Source organism: Manis pentadactyla, chromosome 5 (assembly GCF_030020395.1).
Source record: "Manis pentadactyla isolate mManPen7 chromosome 5, mManPen7.hap1, whole genome shotgun sequence".
Lineage (NCBI taxonomy): Eukaryota > Metazoa > Chordata > Mammalia > Pholidota > Manidae > Manis > Manis pentadactyla.
This window is the reverse complement of record NC_080023.1, coordinates 103,712,101-103,732,145: the sequence shown is the minus strand read 5'-3', so window position 1 is coordinate 103,732,145 and position 20,045 is coordinate 103,712,101. Positions and strand designations below refer to the sequence as shown.

The 20,045-nt window shown below is 36.9% G+C and overlaps 2 protein-coding genes across 5 annotated transcripts; one reads left to right on the top strand and one right to left on the bottom strand.

The window, feature by feature from the left end:
- The first annotated feature begins 125 nt into the window (after positions 1 to 125).
- On the top strand, positions 126 to 6,889 carry CCNA2 (cyclin A2). Of its 3 annotated transcripts, XM_036922998.2 has the most exons (9): positions 139 to 967; positions 1,773 to 2,013; positions 3,296 to 3,408; positions 3,600 to 3,823; positions 4,002 to 4,085; positions 4,499 to 4,706; positions 5,144 to 5,257; positions 5,700 to 5,833; positions 6,176 to 6,889. In XM_036922998.2, the coding sequence occupies exons 1-9, from the start codon at positions 359 to 361 to the stop codon at positions 6,222 to 6,224; spliced, it is 1,776 nt and encodes a 591-aa protein (XP_036778893.2). In that variant the 5' UTR covers positions 139 to 358; the 3' UTR covers positions 6,225 to 6,889. The 3 variants fall into 3 exon arrangements, with proteins under 3 accessions (XP_057358567.1, XP_036778893.2, XP_036778894.2); XM_057502584.1 differs by lacking the exon at positions 5,700 to 5,833 and having other exon boundaries at positions 126 to 967; XM_036922999.2 differs by lacking the exon at positions 4,002 to 4,085 and having other exon boundaries at positions 161 to 967.
- Positions 6,890 to 6,917: 28 nt separating this feature from the next.
- Positions 6,918 to 19,501, bottom strand: EXOSC9 (exosome component 9). 2 transcript variants are annotated; one of them, XM_036923000.2, is made up of 12 exons: positions 19,279 to 19,501; positions 18,874 to 18,968; positions 18,039 to 18,158; positions 17,823 to 17,925; positions 16,782 to 16,919; positions 14,539 to 14,621; positions 13,031 to 13,163; positions 11,832 to 11,920; positions 11,065 to 11,211; positions 9,971 to 10,155; positions 7,482 to 7,560; positions 6,918 to 7,089 (listed from the first exon to the last, which is right to left on the bottom strand). In XM_036923000.2, exons 1-12 carry the CDS (start codon positions 19,342 to 19,344, stop codon positions 7,005 to 7,007), a joined length of 1,323 nt encoding a protein of 440 aa, XP_036778895.1. In that variant the 5' UTR covers positions 19,345 to 19,501; the 3' UTR covers positions 6,918 to 7,004. The 2 variants fall into 2 exon arrangements, with proteins under 2 accessions (XP_036778895.1, XP_036778896.1); XM_036923001.2 differs by lacking the exon at positions 18,874 to 18,968 and having other exon boundaries at positions 19,279 to 19,433.
- Between the last annotated feature and the right edge of the window lie 544 nt (positions 19,502 to 20,045).

Below are 20,045 nucleotides of genomic sequence, written 5' to 3'. Positions count from 1 at the left end.
AAGAAACATCTAAATGGTAAGATGACATACCACTTGAGTATCACCTGCTGTGTGATAAATGACTTATTTAATCCTAACAACAACCGTATGACGTATAAATATTATTACTCCCAATTAACAGAGAAGAAAACTAAGACAGAAAGTTGATCAAGACTACCAGGCCAGTAAGTGGCTGAGTGATATTTTAGACCTTGGGAAACATGTCACTCAAGCTGAGGTTCCCAGGGGTGAAGGACGGGGCACCCCACTAATAATTGCTAAAGTTTAACTCAGTTTTCCCTAGAGACCTCCCTTGCCCTGAGCCGAGGAACCGACTACTGAAATCACCGTAAACTCAGACCCCGCCTCCCCGTCAGGGATGCAGGCGTCCCTTCCGCCGCCGTTCGACGTTTCTCCGCCCCGCCCCTGTTGGGTGGCCTTCGCTGCCGCTTTCACTTCCCCGCGACCGTGTCGCCTCGATTTACGTCAAAAGCACTGGCCCTTTTCATTGGCCCATTTCAATAGTCGCGGGATACTTGAACTGCATGAACAGCCGCCTCTCCGGCGGGCTGCTAGCTTCATCTCGGGGGCGTCATTGACCCTTCACGCCTGGCAGTACCTACGTGGGCCTTTCACAACCTCCTCGGACCTACGCGATCCCGAGGGGGCGAGCGGGCAGGCTGGCTCGGGCTGCGGCGGGCGGCTACGGCTGGAGCATTCCTCGGCGGGGCGGAGTGCACGCTGCTTGGCGCCGCAGGCTGATCCCGCCGCGCCCCCAGGAGCAGTGATGTTGGGCAGCTCAGCGGCCCGCGAGGCAGGCTCGGCGCTGCTAACACTGCAGAATGCAGCGCTCCAAGAGGACCAGGAGAACATCAACCCCGAGAAGGCGGTGGCCGTCCAGCAGCCCCGGACACGGGCGGGACTGGCGGTATTGAAGGCGGGGAACCCGCGAGTTCAAGCGCCGCAGCAGAGGCCCAAGACGCGCCAGGTAAAAAGATGAATGAGATATCTGCGAGAGGGTGGGCCGAGCGGGATTTTTGCATGAATTTAGCAGGCAGAGGATAGTGGCTAGAGCCGGTTCTCTGGGCTTTTTTAGGAAGGCCTGGGTCTGGAGTCTTATTGATACCTGGTTTTCTTGTGTGTTTGAAGCCACTGATAGTTTCTCCCATTACCCTCCCAGCCAGCACTGTGCATTAATAGTGCCTGTCTGCTGTCTACTGGGAGTATTTTTTCCATAGGTAATGCGAACAAACCAAGCCTTAAAACCTGAGTGTGGCCTTTGCCTGCCTCCGCGCCTTTATTTCCGCTTTTAAACTACAGGCACTGAAGTAAGACCCCAACCTTCTGCTTCCTCCCATATGGTTAAGAGATTACCTCTAATTTAAGAAAGGATGTGAAAATACTTTGCTTTTGCTAAATTCCGCCATTTTACCGCATTTGCTCTGTTGCTCCACCCTGGGGTGAAAGTAGTGAACCAACACCTTTTGCCACTTCTTCCCTAAACTTGTCATCTTTCAGCTTGCCACTCCATCCATCTTGTGGCCTTGATTGGTTTTTCATAATTCCACTTAGTATGACTGTTTTTATAACCTTTGTAGGAATGCCTGTGACAAATTGGAACATCCCTTCTTTCTTCAGCTGCTCAAACTTTGTTGCCTGGGTTTTGTCCCACAAAGTCTAATTTTCCTTGACAGAGGGTATTTGGGAGTAAAAGCAGAGGCTGAGATCCAAAATGGGAAGAGAGCAATACTCCCATGTAATAGGCTCAAAGCCAGTTATTCATTTGTTTTTAGGTTGCACCACTTAAGGATCTTCCAACAAATGATGAGCATGTCACTGTTCCTCCTTGGAAAGCAAACAGTAAACAGCCTGCATTTACCATTCATGTGGATGAAGCAGAAGAGTCTCAAAAGAGGCCAGGTGAATGTAAGAAAACTGAATGTGAAGATGTCCTAGCTTTTAATTCAGCCATTACTTTACCTGGACCAAGAAAACCTCTGGTACCTCTTGATTATCCAATGGATGGTAGTTTTGGTAAGTTTTAAAGAACAATCTGAATCAAATCAATGTAATCAGTTATTAAATAGGTTAGATTAATGATATTTTGAATTTAAAGACATTATCTTACATGATCCTTACTATATAATGAATTCAGTTTAATGTAACAAGTTTAGAAAGTGTGCGATTTTAGACCTCACAGCTAATACATGACCTAGTGACCTACAAAAGGACTCAAATCCTGATTGGGTGCTCCTTCTTATACTCTACCAATCACATCAATTTAATTAGATCTCAAGTACTTATTTTAATCTGACCTTGGAAATGTTTGCTTGATTGAGAGAATAAATTTCAGTTGTATTCATAAGAATCAGTTTGTACATACCACTTTATAAATAGAGCGCATTTTGAGGATGCAGCTTTAAATATTGTGATATCCAACATCTCTTCCAGCTTTAAAGTTTTGTGTCTATAAAACCAGTCTGAGTGATTATCTGATACCAGAGAGGAACATTGTCCTCCTGTGAGTTAATAGTTGAACCATGGCTGTTTGCCCTCAACCACATAAATAAAGCTGCCAGACAGCTCTCCGTCAAGTTTGTGCAGTTTTTTTTATCATAGGGCTAGTGGGTTCCCACTGAACAGTTCACTAAATCTAATCTTGTTTACTTTTAGTTCTGTTCTTGAGAGATGGTCTGGGAGTAGTAGGAAGGTCCTTTCATAAAATGAAAATTTGCAATGAATTTTAACCTCAAACTGAACCTTGAAGTGAAAAGAATAATGTATATTTACCTCAAAAGATAATTGAAAGTACTAAAAAATGAATCAGTTGTTGCAGTGTTTATTTGAACTGCCCATAACAAATCTAATTTTCTCATTAACATACTTGTTAGCCCTGCTTCTAGTTAATGTTTTGATTGTGCTTTGAATATGTCAGACTTTGGGATCTGCATGTGCAAACTTTCTTAGAGAAAGTCCTAGATATTATCTCAAAACTTGGATTTTAACTGTGCTTACAGAACCATGTCATCTGCTCCAATCTCACTGAAAAAATGATACTTAATGATCCTCAAAATCGTTTTCCTGTTAGTGGCCTGTCGGTATTTTTTCTTGTTATTTAAAATCATTCCAAATCTAGGTGGAGAGAAGTACGAAAACCAGAGTAAAATAGTGTATGTACTTTGTCATGAGAAGCTGTTTTTAAGGTGAAATAAATGCTTCAGTAGTGTGGGACTCCTCACAAGAGCAATCACTTTCAGCTATTAACTTAAATAGAAAATTAAACAATGAACTTAATCATACCTTTGAATTCCCCCAGAGTCACCACATACTTTGGACATGTCAATTGTATTGGAAGATGAAAAGCCAGTAAGTGTTAATGAAGTACCAGATTACCATGAGGATATTCACACGTACCTTAGAGAAATGGAGGTAAAGGCTCTCTGAATCTGTGCTTTATACTATTATTCAATGTAACAAAATTGAGAGGATAATATTTTTAAGTTTTTTAATTCTAGTGATTTACTCTGCTATATGTAATGTTTCTGGCATGTAGCATCTTTGTTGATGATAGAATAATCTGATTGCAGTTTTAATACTGTACTAAGTAACTTTCTCAACAGGTTAAATGTAAGCCTAAAGTGGGTTACATGAAGAAACAGCCAGACATCACTAACAGTATGAGGGCTATCCTTGTGGACTGGTTAGTTGAAGTAGGAGAAGAATATAAACTACAGAATGAGACCCTGCATTTGGCTGTGAACTACATTGATAGGTTTCTTTCATCGATGTCTGTATTGAGAGGAAAACTTCAGCTTGTGGGCACTGCTGCTATGCTGTTAGCCTCGTAAGTCCAACTTGGTTTGTTGGATTAAGAGCAATCAGTACCTTTCTGTGTAGGGAAGGAATTTTAATTTTTGACCATGTGACATTTTAACATTCTGTGCAAGGCAGAGTCAGTGACTACTTTAGGGGTGGCGGTGTGTATGAAACTGTTGTCTAATTTAGGAAATTAATTTTCCCAGATCTGGATTCCAGTGTACCTTCTTGATTGAACATGGGGACTGGCTACATTTCAATACAGTAGGACAAGATTATGAAGTTGAAACGTGTGGTTCCTTCCATTAAAAAGTTTTCTTGCATATAAGCAAAATCTTATCTTTTCCCTATTAAGCCATGATAACTAAATTTAAAACTAAAACATAAACATTTATTTCTCTAAGAAAGTTTCCTGTATTTTCAGTTACTTGGTGAGCACTGGCATTGTTCCCATCTTAGGAAGTCTATCTTATTTCCTTTGACTGAACTGGGGAAAATGTTTCAAAAAGCCTTTATTTCTTTGGGTCTTTCAATTGTGTTTACCCAGTCTCTGCTAGAAATGGTCAGGTATTAATAACAACAGGCAGTGGGTGGAGAGTGTAGGTTTTGTATACATTCCGTGTATTTACCAAAGGGAGTTCAGACTTGGGATAAACAAACTTCTCTTAAAATGACTGATTACTTAAAACTTTTCTCATTGTAGAAAATTTGAAGAAATATACCCCCCAGAAGTAGCAGAGTTTGTGTACATTACAGATGATACTTATACCAAGAAACAAGTTCTGAGAATGGAGCACCTAGTTTTGAAAGTCCTTGCTTTTGACTTAGCTGCACCAACAGTCAATCAGTTTCTTACCCAATACTTTCTTCACCAGCAGTCTGCAAACTGCAAAGTCGAAAGTTTAGCAATGGTAAGTTCTTTTCATTTTGTTGAATGAAGATTCTTAGGTCACAGTTAAGGGCAAGTCCCAGTTTCATTATACAGCTTTGGTCAGGGGCTTACTGTTTTGGGGGTTTTGGGGAAAGAATAATATAGTATGGAAGAAAGCCTGCTACTGGCTAAATATAAATTGTGAAAGCACTAAGGGTAGTGGTATGAGGATTAAGTCTTGAGAAATGGTAGCCAGAAAAGTTATTCTTAAAGTTATTGAGAGGAAAAATGCAGGATGAGAGTGGATCAAAGCACTAAGATACTGGATATGTTTAGAGATGAAGCTATGGAAATTTTTTCCCATGGTTGCTATAAGAGCCTATCTTGAAAACAGGAAAATATTTGGTCAGAAGGCAAGGCTTTGAGATCTGAATTCTATAGCTCTTGTGATCATAATATATATTTACCATTTTCCAGTTTCTGGGAGAGTTAAGTTTGATAGATGCTGACCCCTACCTAAAGTTTTTGCCGTCAATTATTGCTGGAGCGGCCTTTCATTTAGCACTCTACACAATCACAGGACAAAGCTGGGTATGTATTATGATGTCTTTGCACATATCTGCCTTGTGATTTAAATACTTGTGCCAGGTAAGTAATTGTCCTATACAACCGATGGCTGTTTCCATGTACTGACCTAGAAAACTTCAACTACATTGTTTAAAGTGCCTTGCCTGTTTAAAAGCATATTAAAGCATATGCTTGCTAGGTAGAAAGCTTCGTTATTACTTACATTTAAAAGGTGTGCTTAAAGAATTAGGGCCCTAAGACCTGTTGTGCTAAGGGAAAGTAGTAACATTGATCAAAGTCAGCATAAAAGAGATAGAATAATGACTTACGAAAACTGGAAGATGTTAGTTGGAGGTTAATACTGAAATTTAAGAAAATTCAAGCTTAATGCCAGCTACTAACTCATTGTATTTAGTGTCTGTTACTAAAAACAAAACTCAATGGTTCTTTACTCCCTCCTCTGTAGCCTGAATCATTAGTACAAAAGACTGGATACACCCTGGAGAGCCTTAAGCCTTGTCTCATGGACCTTCACCAGACCTACCTCAGAGCACCACAGCATGCACAACAGTCAATAAGAGAAAAGTACAAAAGTTCAAAGTAAGAATTAACCTGAATAGATATAAGAGAAGCTTGCTTTTCTAGGTGATCACGTTTGAGAGATCTTGACATTTTAACTTTATCAAAGGATTCACAAAACAGGCACAGCCTCCTTAGAATCTGTTCTCTTAGCAAGCCATGTGTTTTGAGTAGGTTCTAGATGTGCTTTCCTGCATAAAAGGAGCGAGGGGACGGGGCACACGTGCTTGTTCTGGGGACCAATGATTTTATGACCATTCATTCATACACATAGCATTTTTGAGTTCCTAGTATAAGTATCAATCCATGATCTCCTTCACCTAAAGACTGTTTACTAAAGATGGGTTTTTTTCCTATTTACAGGTATCATGGTGTTTCTCTCCTCAACCCACCAGAGACACTAAATGTGTAACAGTGAAAGACTGCCTTTGTTTTCTAAGATGTAAATCACTCAAAGTATATGGTGTACAGTTTTTATCTTAGGTTTTAATTTTGCAATCATTTCTGAATACAGAAATTATGGTCAAGTACAAATTATGGTATCTATTTTTCAATGGTTTTAATTTGTATATCTTTTGTATATGTAATTATCTTAGATATTTGGCTAATTTTAAGTGGTTTTGTTAAAGTATTAATGATGCCAGCAGTCAGCATAAGAATAAGAATTAATAAATTGATCTGGAAAACTTGGTTTGTAAGTTAAATTTAATTTGAGGTAAAAATTTGACTTCAGAATTTCACTCAAAAATTTGGTTGACTATATAAGGGGAATGGGAAGGCTTCTCCTGAAATTAAAAAAAAAAAAGCAACAAAAGTCCTTATTCATTTTCCTAAGCAACTGAAACAATTTGCTGACTTGAGCATAACCTAGGGTATTTGGAATAAATCTGTTTATCGGTCATGATGATCCTGCGATTATTTCAACCCCTGAACAACACTGAAATGCTTTTCATCAGCCTTTACACTTTACCAAAGGAACAATCATTAAAACCTGTTATGAAGTTCTCCAGTTTTATCCTAAAGCATAGTATAAAAAACTACATTAAAAAGTGACTAGATTTTAATGATAGCAAAATTTTTTTTAAAAAGTGACTAGATTTTATAATGGATTTGTGAATTAAAAATACCCAAGTTTATTAGTACTGAATAAATATCCTTTTAACAGTTACATACACAAATATACAACTTAGTTTTAATTAGTAGCTCTCTTCTTTTTTCTCTTTCTTACTGGCTTTTTGCTTGGTGCTTTTTCTTGTTTTTCACTGATAGTTTGTGTTCTGTGAAAAAAGTATATTAACAATTTACTACTAACAGTATTAGTACTAGAAGCTGATCCCACAGATGATTTACAACTCATACCATTTTGCTTGTTAAAATTTTCCATCACCAGAATAAAAGGCCTTACTTAATTTTTTCTAGTAGGATGTAACATTTGCCAACTGTGAGAGTAAAAATGCTCTAACCTTGACAGACTTCTAAACAATTTTATAGAATTATGTCCTACCTAATGTTTACAAATCTCAGGTTGAAGAAACCATGGAAGGCTGGATTTCAAACGAAAAAGGGATGTCTTTGTTTACAGTAGGGTAAGATAAGAGTAAAACCAGAGAGCAAGTCTCTAATAATCTTGAGTATGTGTGTACATTGAAATAAACCACAGATTTGTTACCTTATTTTCTTTGGATTCTTGTCTGGTTCTAAAATGATCATTTCTTCTTCTTCACTGTCTGAGAGTACTATAGGGGCATCTTTAAGAAAATGTTAAGAAAGCAATATGTTATCTCTTGGAGAATTTCCACATAGGTTTATGTCAGCAGTTCTAAATTTCCATACAAACAGAGCTCAAGCTTCTCTTTGGGTGGAGCCTTAAGAAATACTTTTTATTTTATTTCTTAAAAATTATTTAATTCCATAATCATTTAATACATGTCATAATAGAAAAGGGAAGAAAATCCATGTAATAACCAATTTGGAAACTGAAGCCAATATGCTAGTTGAACTGTTTGTGCTTCTCTAAAGAAGGTACCAGTTTCTCTTAGAATTTGCTAATTTTGAATATCTAAATTTAAAATTTCTCCCTATTAAAACACCAGAAGGAAAACACCTAGGATCAGAATTGTTGGGTTGAAAGGCATATTTTTGCCAACTGCCCCCAGAAACTCCGAGATATAGTGTATGAAGAACCCATTTCCTATATACCCTTAACCAAAGCTGGTATTTTTTTAATTGCCTAATAAAGTAATCAAAAACTGTCTCATTTTTTGCTTTGAATTTATTTCCTTTATTACTACATGAAATATGTTCCTGTCCACTTATATCTCAGAATTATTTTATTTTGCCCATTTTTCTCCTGAGCCCTAGTTATGATATATATAAAATGTAAAATTAACTCTTCCCAGATGGTAGTATGTCTTCTTCATATTTTGAGTTTTCAGTTAATTTCTTCCTTTGTTAGTGTACTTTAGAAAGGCTTCACTTGCCTCATCCTCCCAGTTATCTTAGGTACACCTTCATTGTTCAGTTGAAAATACTACTGTTCAGACCAGCATCAAATGTCTAGCTATTAACCTCATTAATCTTAGAAAATTTATTTCACAAGTATATAAAGAGGCATATGCAAGGATGCTTACTGTAGCAGTGTAATACAAAAAAAAACCTAACACATTTACTAATTAGAAATGATTAAACCAACTAGTTACCTTCAACTCTGCAGAATTCTATGCAGCATTTAAAAAGATGTGGCTATTCTATATGTTGTAACATGGAAAAACTTCCCAAGATTCATTCACAGTTCCTGTGCTTGAGCAGCTTACAATAGTGTACATAAGAGTGAATAAATAAAGCTGACCCTTGAATAACACAGGATTTGGGGTGCCAACCCTCCATCTAGTCAAAATCCACATATAACAAATACTCCCCAAATACTTAAATGCTAATAGCCTACTACTGACTGGGAGTCTACTGATAACAGTTGATTAACACATACTTTTTGTTTTATATTTAATATATACTATATTCTTAACAATAAGCTTAGAGAAAAATGTCTTCAAATTGTTGAAAATCTTAAAAAAAGATTCCAATATATTTACTGAAAACTGCATATAAGTGGACCCATGCAGTTCAAACTTGTGTTGTTTAGTGGTCCAGTGTACATGGAACAGGTCTGGAAGAATACCAAATAGAAGCAAGCACTGGGAAACCTGAATAAGGGTCCTAGTTGATGGATATTTTTTATCTTTAGAAAATGCACCAGCAGGCTCTCAGTATTGTTTACAGGCAATTATTTTATTCCTTGAAAGGCAGCTAAGTATGTGCATTACACACTAAACAATATCCCCTTCACTATTTTCTCAGCCAGGTTTAGTAAGTACATCCTTTAGTTCTCTGCCAGCCTAGTTCCTAGATCCATCTTTGTATGATTTCTATTCTAACTACATTAAAAAAATTCATGATTATTTTCTAGTAGGGTCCAAGCAAGAATTTCTCTGAAACAAAAATGTCCACAGCTGAAAACAATTTTTCCAGTTCTACAGCTTTCAGAATGCAAGGAACATAGGATTACCAGTATTCCAGGTAATTCTAGAATTCTGGGTTCTCATACTGTTCTAATATGGTAGTAATATGTGGCTATTTGATTTTATAGTAATTAAATAAAATTCAGAATTCTTCAGTCACAAGCTACATTTCAAATGCTCTATTGGCTACATGAGGCTAATGGCTACTATATTTGACAGTGTTGATATTAAACATTCTGTTAAAGTTCTATTTGGACAGCGCTACTCTTAATAAACATGATATGGGCTTTTATGTTTGAGTCTACAACTAGAAAAGACAGCATTCAGACAAGAAAAAACAGCATTCAGGAATGAGATTGTTAAAAACTTCATCACGTTAAAACTGGCCTAGATATATATACAAAAAGAACAAAACATTTTTTAATTAAAAATCCCACTACATATGGACACCAATGAGTACCGCTACTCCACAAAGATAAGCGTATTCTTTTAGAAAATAACTGAAGTTAGCACTTTGGCCTGAAGAGTGTAGTTAAAATTAATCACAAAATATTTCGCTACTCTTAAAAAGGAACTGCTACCTAAAATCGGTAAGTGAAATAGATATGTATATATTACATAAAAGCCATGAAGTATCCCCTACCTTGGCTTCCAATATTGGAAACTTCTATTCCAGTGTCCATTTTGACACTGTCGAGAATGACAGCTTCATCACTGCCACCTTCATTCTCATCTTCCTTGTCAGAGTCTTCAGGATCACCCCAGGAGTTTTCTATTCCCTCTCCAATCTGGGCAGTTCCAGGAGTCCACAGCACAGGTTGAGAAACACTTAGTAAGTTAAAACTGAATAACAGAAATATTGCTATTTGATGCAGTGTTGAAAAAGGTAAGAATCAAAGTTTTCTTCCTTTAAAATTCAGTTGCCTCAAATTCTTATGAAAAAATATTTACTGATAGCTATACTATGGATGGCTGAACAAAGAGGCAAAAAGAAAAAATTCAAACTCAGGATTTTATGGACACTGGTGAGAAATATCAAGGGACAAACTGGCTCTCAACATACTAGTTGTAATAAATTTGGTGAATAGATGAATAATTTCAAGAACAATGTGTAAAGCGTATAAAGTACTTGACCATGCTATTGAAATTAAAGAACAATTTTCCAAAGGAAAATGAAATGCTATAAATTCGTTCTTAAAATAGAGAATTCTGGGTTTCTACAGGATAGCTCAAGAGGTGGTGGACATTATCCCGATGACTTAATATGACTCATCAATATTTTGCAGCATGAATGAAAATTTCTCTAACAAAGTACAGTTGACCCTTGAACACACAAGGATAAGGGGCACTCACCCACTGTAGTCAATAATCTGTGTCAATAATAACTTTTGACTCCCCCCAATTTAACTATTAATAGCCACTGTTGATGGAAGCCTTACCAATAACATAGTCAATTAACACATATTTTGTATATGCATTTTATATGTATTATATACTGTATTCTCAGAGTAAACGAAGAGAATTTTTTTTCCAAATTGTGACAAATCTCCAAAATACTTTCTGATATATTTATTGAAAAAAATCCAAGTATAAGTGAACCCACATGGTTCAAACCGGTCTTGTTCAAGGGTCAATTGTACAGTGTTTCAGCAAACAAATTTCAGTATGTATAGCCCTAATAATGCCAAAAGTATTATGAAACTTCTTGTTACTAAAAAAACCACTCAATAAAGATACACTTCTGAAGGAGGTTCAGCTTCAGCAATGATTTCTTCTGCTTTCTCCTCTACATCAGAGGTATCAATAGGAGCCTTTTCCATTTTAAATGCTGTGATTCTTTGATTTGCTATAGACTCTGCAAAACCAAACTTTCCACCTTCTTTCCTGTGTGGAGATTTTTGAAATGGGAGGGGAATTACACATGGGAGATAAGACAGGAAGGGAGAAAAAAGTTAACTATTTTATCTTTTTGATGTATGAGAAACATAAGAGTTATTTTACTAACTTAATGCCATCAAGAGAAATAATAAAGTTTTTATTATTACCATTTACTGAACCATGTGCCAGGCATGTGCTAAGTGCTTAAAGTGTATTATTCTCTAATTCTCAAAGAGCCCTACCAGGTAGGCATTATCACTTCCCATACAGAAGATAGCACTGAAGTGCTGGGTTACAGAAATTGCTTAACAATTTCACAAAGTAAGAAGTAGAGATAGTAATCAACCCATGTGTGTTCTTTACATTAAATTGACTTGCTAGATTTTTTTTCCTAAGAAAATGTAAATTTTTAAAAAGAAAAATGTAGCTTTTAAATACAGATTATGTTTAAATTGAAATATAACAGAGGCCAATCAACTTACAAAAAACATTGTTATATTCAATGAGATTAACAGATGAGGAAATGTCAAGTGTGAAAATTACATGGTTACCCTTATGCAAAAAAGATTCTTAACAATAATCTATATAAAAATCTATTTAATTTTTCTAAAAAAAATTAAACTTACCTAACTTTCTGGTCATTCTCCAAAGCTTTCTGTATTAGTTCTGTAATTTCTGCTACTTTCACACCAGCTATTTTACTACATCTCAAAACCTATTTATAAAAGTGAGTAAGTGAATTCTGTTACTGAAACATGACAAGCCAAATAGCTTTCTGTAACAAAACTAAAAACATAAAATTAGTTCTTCTACCGTTATAATTAAAGCCTGATTTTTTTCTTCAAATATCAAAAAAGAATACATGTAAACACAAATTAAGGCAAGATGTGAGAGTTTTAAAAAATGTGAAAGACTATCATGTTAAGGGAACAGACCTGAAAATTTTTTCTATGACAATGTAAAAGATACCACTGAAGAAGCCACAGACAGACATTATATGCTCAGGGATGCACTAACTTACTTCCTTTCTGTGTGGGTGATCCACAGCACCAGTTCAAGACATTGCTGTAGTGTCCCCTGGGGAAGCTTTAAAAAAGCAAAGATTCCCAGGCCTCAGGGACCTCATGGATCAATCTCTGGAGACAGGGATCTGTTTATGGTCATGATGCTGGTAATAATGACAATGATGGCAATAGTAGAAACTAACATTTACTGCACACTTAATAATACACTACACAGCGTAATATATCCATATCTAATTATCCTTATATCCTTCTAATAACAAGGTGTCAATAGTAACATTATTCCCTATTTTATAGATAAAGAATCTGGGGCAAAAAGATACCAAGTCATTTGCCGAAGGGAAGTTAGTGTATAAGGCAGAGTTGGAATTTCAAATAAAGCAGCCTCTGTACTACATGCTACATGGCAATCTGCTTTCTAAAAGCCCCCATGTAAATCTGATATGTAGCTGGTTTTGAGAACTTCTGTTCATGTAACCCAAATTCTAAGAGTAAAACTATCTTTTTACCAAATTTCTACTTTTTGACACTCATTTTTTGATAGGGACAGGAATCTCTTTCCTCAGTAGAAAGAAAAAAGCGTTCCTCTATCTAGAAGTAGACTCTGGAGGACCGTACATGGATGCTACAGCAAGGAAGGATGGAGGATACCTTGTAGCTACCAGTCAACAGAGCATCATAATAGCACTGAAACCAGATTCTAACACATCCTAGAAGCAACTGAAAATATTGTTGGATTTCAGTAAAAAACAAAAGCCTCTAAAGAGACCCATTCTTTATGAAACAGTAATAAAAGCACTAACTTGATCTTTTAGCAGCATTATCCCACCACTGGACTGGATGGTACAAATCTCTCGATGTTTGTTCATGGCAATTACCAGCAAGCCATCCATTACACGTTCTTCTCGTTCATTGGGATCCACCAATAAATATGTTCTGCAATGAATGTTAAACAGACCAGAACAAATGAGGCTGAATACTTGCCAATTTTAAGATAATGAATATTTTTAAAAGATGGCATTAATAAAGTCAACACAGTGAAGGTCTGAGCCTGTGTATCTGACTAACTTTAATGGGAAAAGACAGAAGAGAATTATATCTTTTAGACACAAAATAAATGCTAAGTGGAAATTGCTAGTTATTACAGTAAAATTGCATTAAGTTCATATTGGTCTTATTTAAATAATACATAATGTAAACCTAATGCTATCTCTTGATTAAATTATTTGTGGCTCATTAATGAAAACTTAGATAACATTTATTTGGTTAATTTTAACGCTTCCCTAATGTCCTGTCCTCTGAAGTTCTAGGCTCTACTAGTGGCTCGTTAAAAAAAATGCTATTTCTGCACTGTCCACTATTAGCCTCTAATCACATGTGATTACTGAGCCCTTGAAATGTAACTAGTTCAATCTGAGATGTACTAAAGTATAAAATACTGGATTTCAACAACTTAGTAAAAATAAACTAATGTAAAATACCTAACAAATAATTTTTAAGATATGGATCACATATTAAAATAATATTTAAGGTAGGCAAAATAAGATATATCAAAATTAATTTTACCTAGCTTTTTAATGGGGATACTGGAAAATTTTGAATTCCATATATAGCTCATGTTATATTTCTACTAGACAGTGCTGTTCTATTTCTAATGAAATTCTATGCTATACTGTTGGAAACTTGAAAGATTTTCTCTAGTTCTTATGCATAAATTGTTAAAATATTTATATCTCCCTTTGTTTCTAAAGAAATTTAAGGTTAAAGCTTTCATTTAAATGCAACATTGCATGAACCTAAGACTCCAGGTTTTCTAGTGAAGGAGGAAATTGCAGTGAGTTGTGGTAAAACTGCGGGAGAACTACAGGAAATGAGATTTTTTTTTTCCCATTTGTGAACTACTCTCCTGTGACCTACTCCATGTAATAAACTACTATAATATGATCTAAAGTCTTCTGCCTTTCATTAATCCGGTTATTCTCACGTCACTTTCCCAAATTAGAGCCTAGCACACAATTCTCTCAACACTTGTACTTCTCTAGGAAAGATAAGACACTACCATGTGGCAATAAATTCATATTATAAGTATTCCATGAAATGAAAAACATTAAGTCTCTTCATTATAGAAGAGTTTGTCACCTCTATTCAGAAAGCTCTTTGCCAACTAATCCCTTATGAAGAAAGGAAAGAACTGTAAGGTGCTTTAATACTGGAGAAGGGGTTTGTTCATTTGTCCATGGCACATTCGAGTAGGACAAAAAAGTTCCTACCTGCATTTATCACCTTAGCCCATGACAAGGATGAGACTTACCCTTGTTGGAAAAAGGCAAAACTGACACAAATGGGCATGTGGTGGATGCTTAATGGTACAGGATCACGCTCTTCAGGTGTATACTGTTTGAAAATAAAAGTTTGAATAATTATAGTCACTAAGTTCAAAACATAAAAAAAACCACCTTGGACATTAAATATGAAAATAAAAAATAAAATTCCTCTAATCCTCAGTGAGTACCTAAATAAGTCTTTTATAATTACTTATATGACTTTGCCATTCATGTTCCTTAAAACTTTGTCAAAAAACTTTATAGAGGTAAAATTTAAATACCATAAAATCCACTCTAAGTATATGATTCACTTATTATCAAATGTATGGTTATGTAACTACCACCTCAATCCAGTTTTTTTTTTTTTAACACTTCCATTACCTGTCAAAATTCTCTTGAGCTTGTTTGCAGTGAATTCTCACTCCCACTCCCGGCCCCAAACATCCACTAATTTCCTTTCTGTCTCTATAAAACAGCCTTTTCTGGGCATTCCATGTAAGTGGAATCAAACAATTTTTAGCCTTTTGTGTCTCCCTCCTTCCAACTTAGCATGTTTCATCATTTTGTAGTACCTATACATGGTCTGGCCTTTTTTTTTTTACTGCTAAATAGTATTCCATTGTGTGGATATAACATATTTTGTATTTCCATTCACCAACAGATGGACATTTGGATTGTTTCCAGCTTTTGGCTACTAAAATAATGCAGCTATGAATGTTCACATGAAGTTGTGAGTGAAAATATACTTTCATCCCTCCTGAGTAGATAGATGCCTAGGCATGGAATCGCTGGGTTGTGTAAGTCTATACTTAACTTCTTAAGAAACTGCCAAATTTTTACAAGGTACCTACATCATTTCACATTACAACTAACAATAACTCGATAGTATTTTTTTTGGTATTATTAATCTACAATTACATGAGGAACATTATGTTTACGAGACTCCCCCCCATCACCAAGTCCCCCTGACATACCCCATTAGTCACTGTCCATCAGCGTAGTAAGATGCTGTAAAATCACTACTTGTCTTCTCTGTCTTGCAGAGCCCTCCCCGTGCCCCACGTCACATTATACATGCTAATCGTAAGGCCCCCTTATTTCCCCCCGTTCTCCCTCCCTTCCCTTTGGTAACTATTAGTCCTTTCTTGGGTTCTGTGATTCTGCTGCTGTTTTGTTCCTTCAGTTTTTCCTTTGTTCTTATATTCCACAGATGAGTGAAATCATTTGGTACTTGTATTTCTCCGCCTCGTTTATTTCACTGAGTATAATACCCTCTAACTCCATCCATGTTGTTGCAAATGGTAGGATTTGTTTTCTTCTTATGTCTGAATAATATTCCATTGTGTATATGTACCACATCTTCTTTATACATTCATCTACTGATGGACACTTAGGTTGCTTTCATTTCTTGGCTCTTGTAAATAGTGCTGCGATAAACATAGGGGTGCATCTGTCTTATTCAAATTGGGCTGCTGCATTCTTAGGGTAAATTCCTAGAAGTGGGATTCCCGGGGCAAATGCTATTTCTATTTTGAGCTTTTTGAGGAACCTCCATACTGCTTTCCACAATGGTTGAACTAATTTACATTCCCACCAGCAGTGTAGGAGGGTTCCCCTTTCTCCACAACCTCGCCAACATTTGTTGTTGTTTGTCTTTAGGATGGTGGCCATCCTTACTGGTGTGAGGTAATATCTCATTGTGGTTTTAATTTGCATTTCACTGATGACTAGTGATGTGGAGCATCTTTTCATGTGTCTGTTGGTCATCTGAATTTCTTATACCAACTCCCTTCTCTGAAGGAACATGGCTGTACTGTTAATATACCTTTGTCCCTACCTCTTAATATTCAGTCTCTCTCCAGTCTAATGCCTGCAAGTAGCATCATCAATAACTACTCAGAGAATTTAGGCATCTGAGGTTTCCTTTTTACAATTTCAGGACTCAAACTACCACTACAGTGCATTTTCATTATTTTACATGCAACTGATATAAACTGAAATAGACACACTCAGCATAAGAGACAAAGTACATACTACAGTCAATCATTTTCAAAACGTGGTCCTTGCACCGGCAGCATCAGTACACCTGTAAGAAGGTCAAATTCGTAGGTCTTACCCCCATCCTATTCTAAGGGATGCTTAACAAGCCTCCCAGGGATTTCTGGTGGACTTTGCCAGCATAAGCCCAGACATCTCACTGTGCTCAGAATCATGTATTCTGGGAGCTTACCAATGTTACTTCATCTCCTTGGACAGAGACGTCAGGTCTTCGGAAGTGACACAAGGCTATGATTGCAGCAATGCTGGCAGCATCAATAATATTTCCATCATGATTTAACAAATGCAGGTCTACACGTATTTGCCAAACCTGAATGTGAATTAAAACAAAAATAAATTCTAACTGATCACATCCAGTGGCTATTTATAAGGAAAAGTTAACAGAGTATGCAGATTCTTCTCTTGATGCTAAAACATGCAATTACTCCTTCTACTGTATCAGTAAAAATTTATTTAGAAAAATGGTAGGCCAGACCATCTGATACACCAATAGTTCAGCTTTCTATGTATCATGTGACAATAGTAAACTATATACTGTAAATAAATAGAACTATACTGTACTTAATACTAAGATTTCCCTAATTCCAAGACTAATTTTATTTGTACTCTGTCTCCCAACTTAAAAACCTCAAACTTCCAGGTTTTCCTTTACAATACTTAAGATAACCTTATAAGTAATACAAATAGGAAGTATCATATTCAATATGGAATGTGGAAATCTAACTGACTTCTCTGGAGTCAAAAAAATGACCAAAATACCCTCATCAAGAATAAAGTTCTAAAATTACACAGCACAATTTATTGAGAGAAAGATTTCCAATGCTAGCCTACCACCAACTCACTGTATGGCCCTGTATATGTAATAAACCTACCCAAATAAAAGATTAAACCCATTCTTCAGTTCTTCATCCATAAAAAAGGAAGTTACCTGCTTCTATCAACTCAAATAATCTAGTGAGAATACATGAAAAACCAAAAGTTCTTTGAATAAACATTTTTACACAAATACAAGTTGCTATTTTCACCTATGTTTTTTGTCCCTTCAAAAAGAGATGACACAAAGTTCTGTGGTTAACACTCAGAAATATCTGAAGTGAAGGGAGTCAGTATATAACTGAATTAACTGAAGCTCTGAGAATGAAAGCACAAATACACGGATCCATGAATCAACAATACTCATCCTAAGATTAAGAATTTGGGGCATATTCCCCACCTTTTCACCAGCAACAACACAGAGAGATTCAGTGTCTATACACTTCGAATTTCTTAGACATCTTTCCAAGAGTCGGTTCAACTTCACCAAGAGATCTGACTGCCTATGAAAACAGGAATGAACTAATGTCATAAACTGTAACACCAAGCATTAAAACAACAGCTTGCTGCTGTTATGTTCTCTAGCTAAAGCAGCTTAAGAAAAAGATTTAAATACCTGCCAGATTCAAAAGCTGGGGCAGCCATCTGAGAGAGTTCAAGGTTAAAAAAAAGAATACCTTCTGTTGCCCTATTGAGTTTTGGAGAAACAAGTTCACAGGAAACCTGTCCAAGAATTCTGCCGAGATAAAATACAGTGTGTTAACTAAATATATATCTTTTAAATTTAAAAATAAAAAGAAATCTAAAACAGATACCAGTTGAGTTTCTATCTTACTGAGTAATAACCCCATACACAGCATGATGTATGATGAAACCATATATATACTAGTAGAACATATAACAAAATAAAGCACATATTGGCATACCCAAAGATATGACAGGAAAAAAAACAGCTATTACAATAGTGACTTTCACAGATTAAAAAAAAAAAAATCAATGACCTTTACTTCTCTTTTCTAAAACAAGTATTTACTGATACAAGATGGCATGAAAACTAGAGACTTTGTAAAGGTTTTCATATGGCATGGTTTGCCAACATTACCTGACCAATAGCCTCACAACTTCCAAATTATTATTAAAAACATAATTCTCATGACACTCAGGAAAAAGAAGAAAGTAGAACTTAATGAAAAGTACAGGAAACGAATTCAGTGCTGGTTGCATATGATTTCCTTATAGCGGTCAGAAAGAACTATGTGATACTCATATGACAGAAAATATTTAAAAACAAAGTGTCATTACAAAACCCAAAAAACCTTGCGTTAAAGAAAATATACTTATTTTTGGCAGCTAAAGTACTGTTTAGACTTATTAGCTGCTTTGTAAAAAATTGAATCAGTAAGGTACCTTTAAACGTCTTCATATTGAACTTAACTTGAATCCTTTGTTACCTTGTTTTACCAAGTTCCACAATACAGCATCCATAATCTGTTCCAAACGAGATCCTGATGTTCCTATAATCATAGGTTTGTCTGCCATCCAGCCGCTGTAAGCGCAACAATCATTCGTTTAGTCTCTTCAACGAGCACTTACTGAGCAGGTACTTTTTGCCAGTGCCTTTTCCTTCACTGGAGGAAAGGGGGATCCTAACCACCCCCACAGGAAAGCGCAAACCAGGTGCCGAAGCAGTAACAGTCGCTTGAAAACACACATTTGAACCAAACAAACCCTGAGGGATGGGGGACGCACTAGCCATTCCCCGGTGGCTCCCGAGGCCTGCGAGGGCCAGGTCTGTGCGTGCAAGCCGGAAAGCTGCTGGCTTTCTACGCAGCGCGAAGTTCCCCGGGGCTATTTACCTTCTTCTCTTCGATGGCGCGGAGTAGGAAGCGGCGCTCGCAGTTTGAAAGTGGTGTCTCCTTCATGCTATCGGGTCACGGGACCCACAGCACCCGAATCACCCACCAGCACAGGAACCCACGGGTAGACGTGAATTTGAGCTTCCTCACGCGCGCACTGATCGCTGGCAGCGCAGAATATTTGCGTCATGAAAGCTTGGCGGCTGAAAGTGCGAAAGCAAAGGCGGGACAGGCGGAGCGGGCGGGGCGGATGTCACTAGTGCGCAAGCTCAAAGCAAGGTTGGCACGGGCGGAGCTAGCTGAGAAGCAAAAGTCTTCTCGGGCGAGTGGGTAACAGAAGGGTCTGGTTCTTATGTCATTAAGTATAGAGGAGAAAAGGGCCCACAAATAACCATCAGTGATATATATTAATATCACTATAGCCTTCTCAGACAATCACCTTTTCCTCAGTTCTAGCGGGGTAGGCTAGACAGGTATTATTGCTATTGTACGAATGAGAAAGCTGGGATTCGGCCACTAGAAAGTTGCAGGGACAGAGTCTGGAGCGAATTCAGTGGAGATACACCGGAGTGAACGGGCTTAAATGGACAGGCGGGGGAAGTGGAGACGGTGAGCTGAGCTGGAATGCTATTGCGGGTTAACGGTGAAACCTCTTGGACAAGAGTTGACGAGACTTGAGACTGTTCCCACTTTGTAGCAATGGTTTCATAGCTGTCATTGGCTGAAACAAAATTTACTGTTTGTTTTTCAGTCTCTCCAGTTATTGT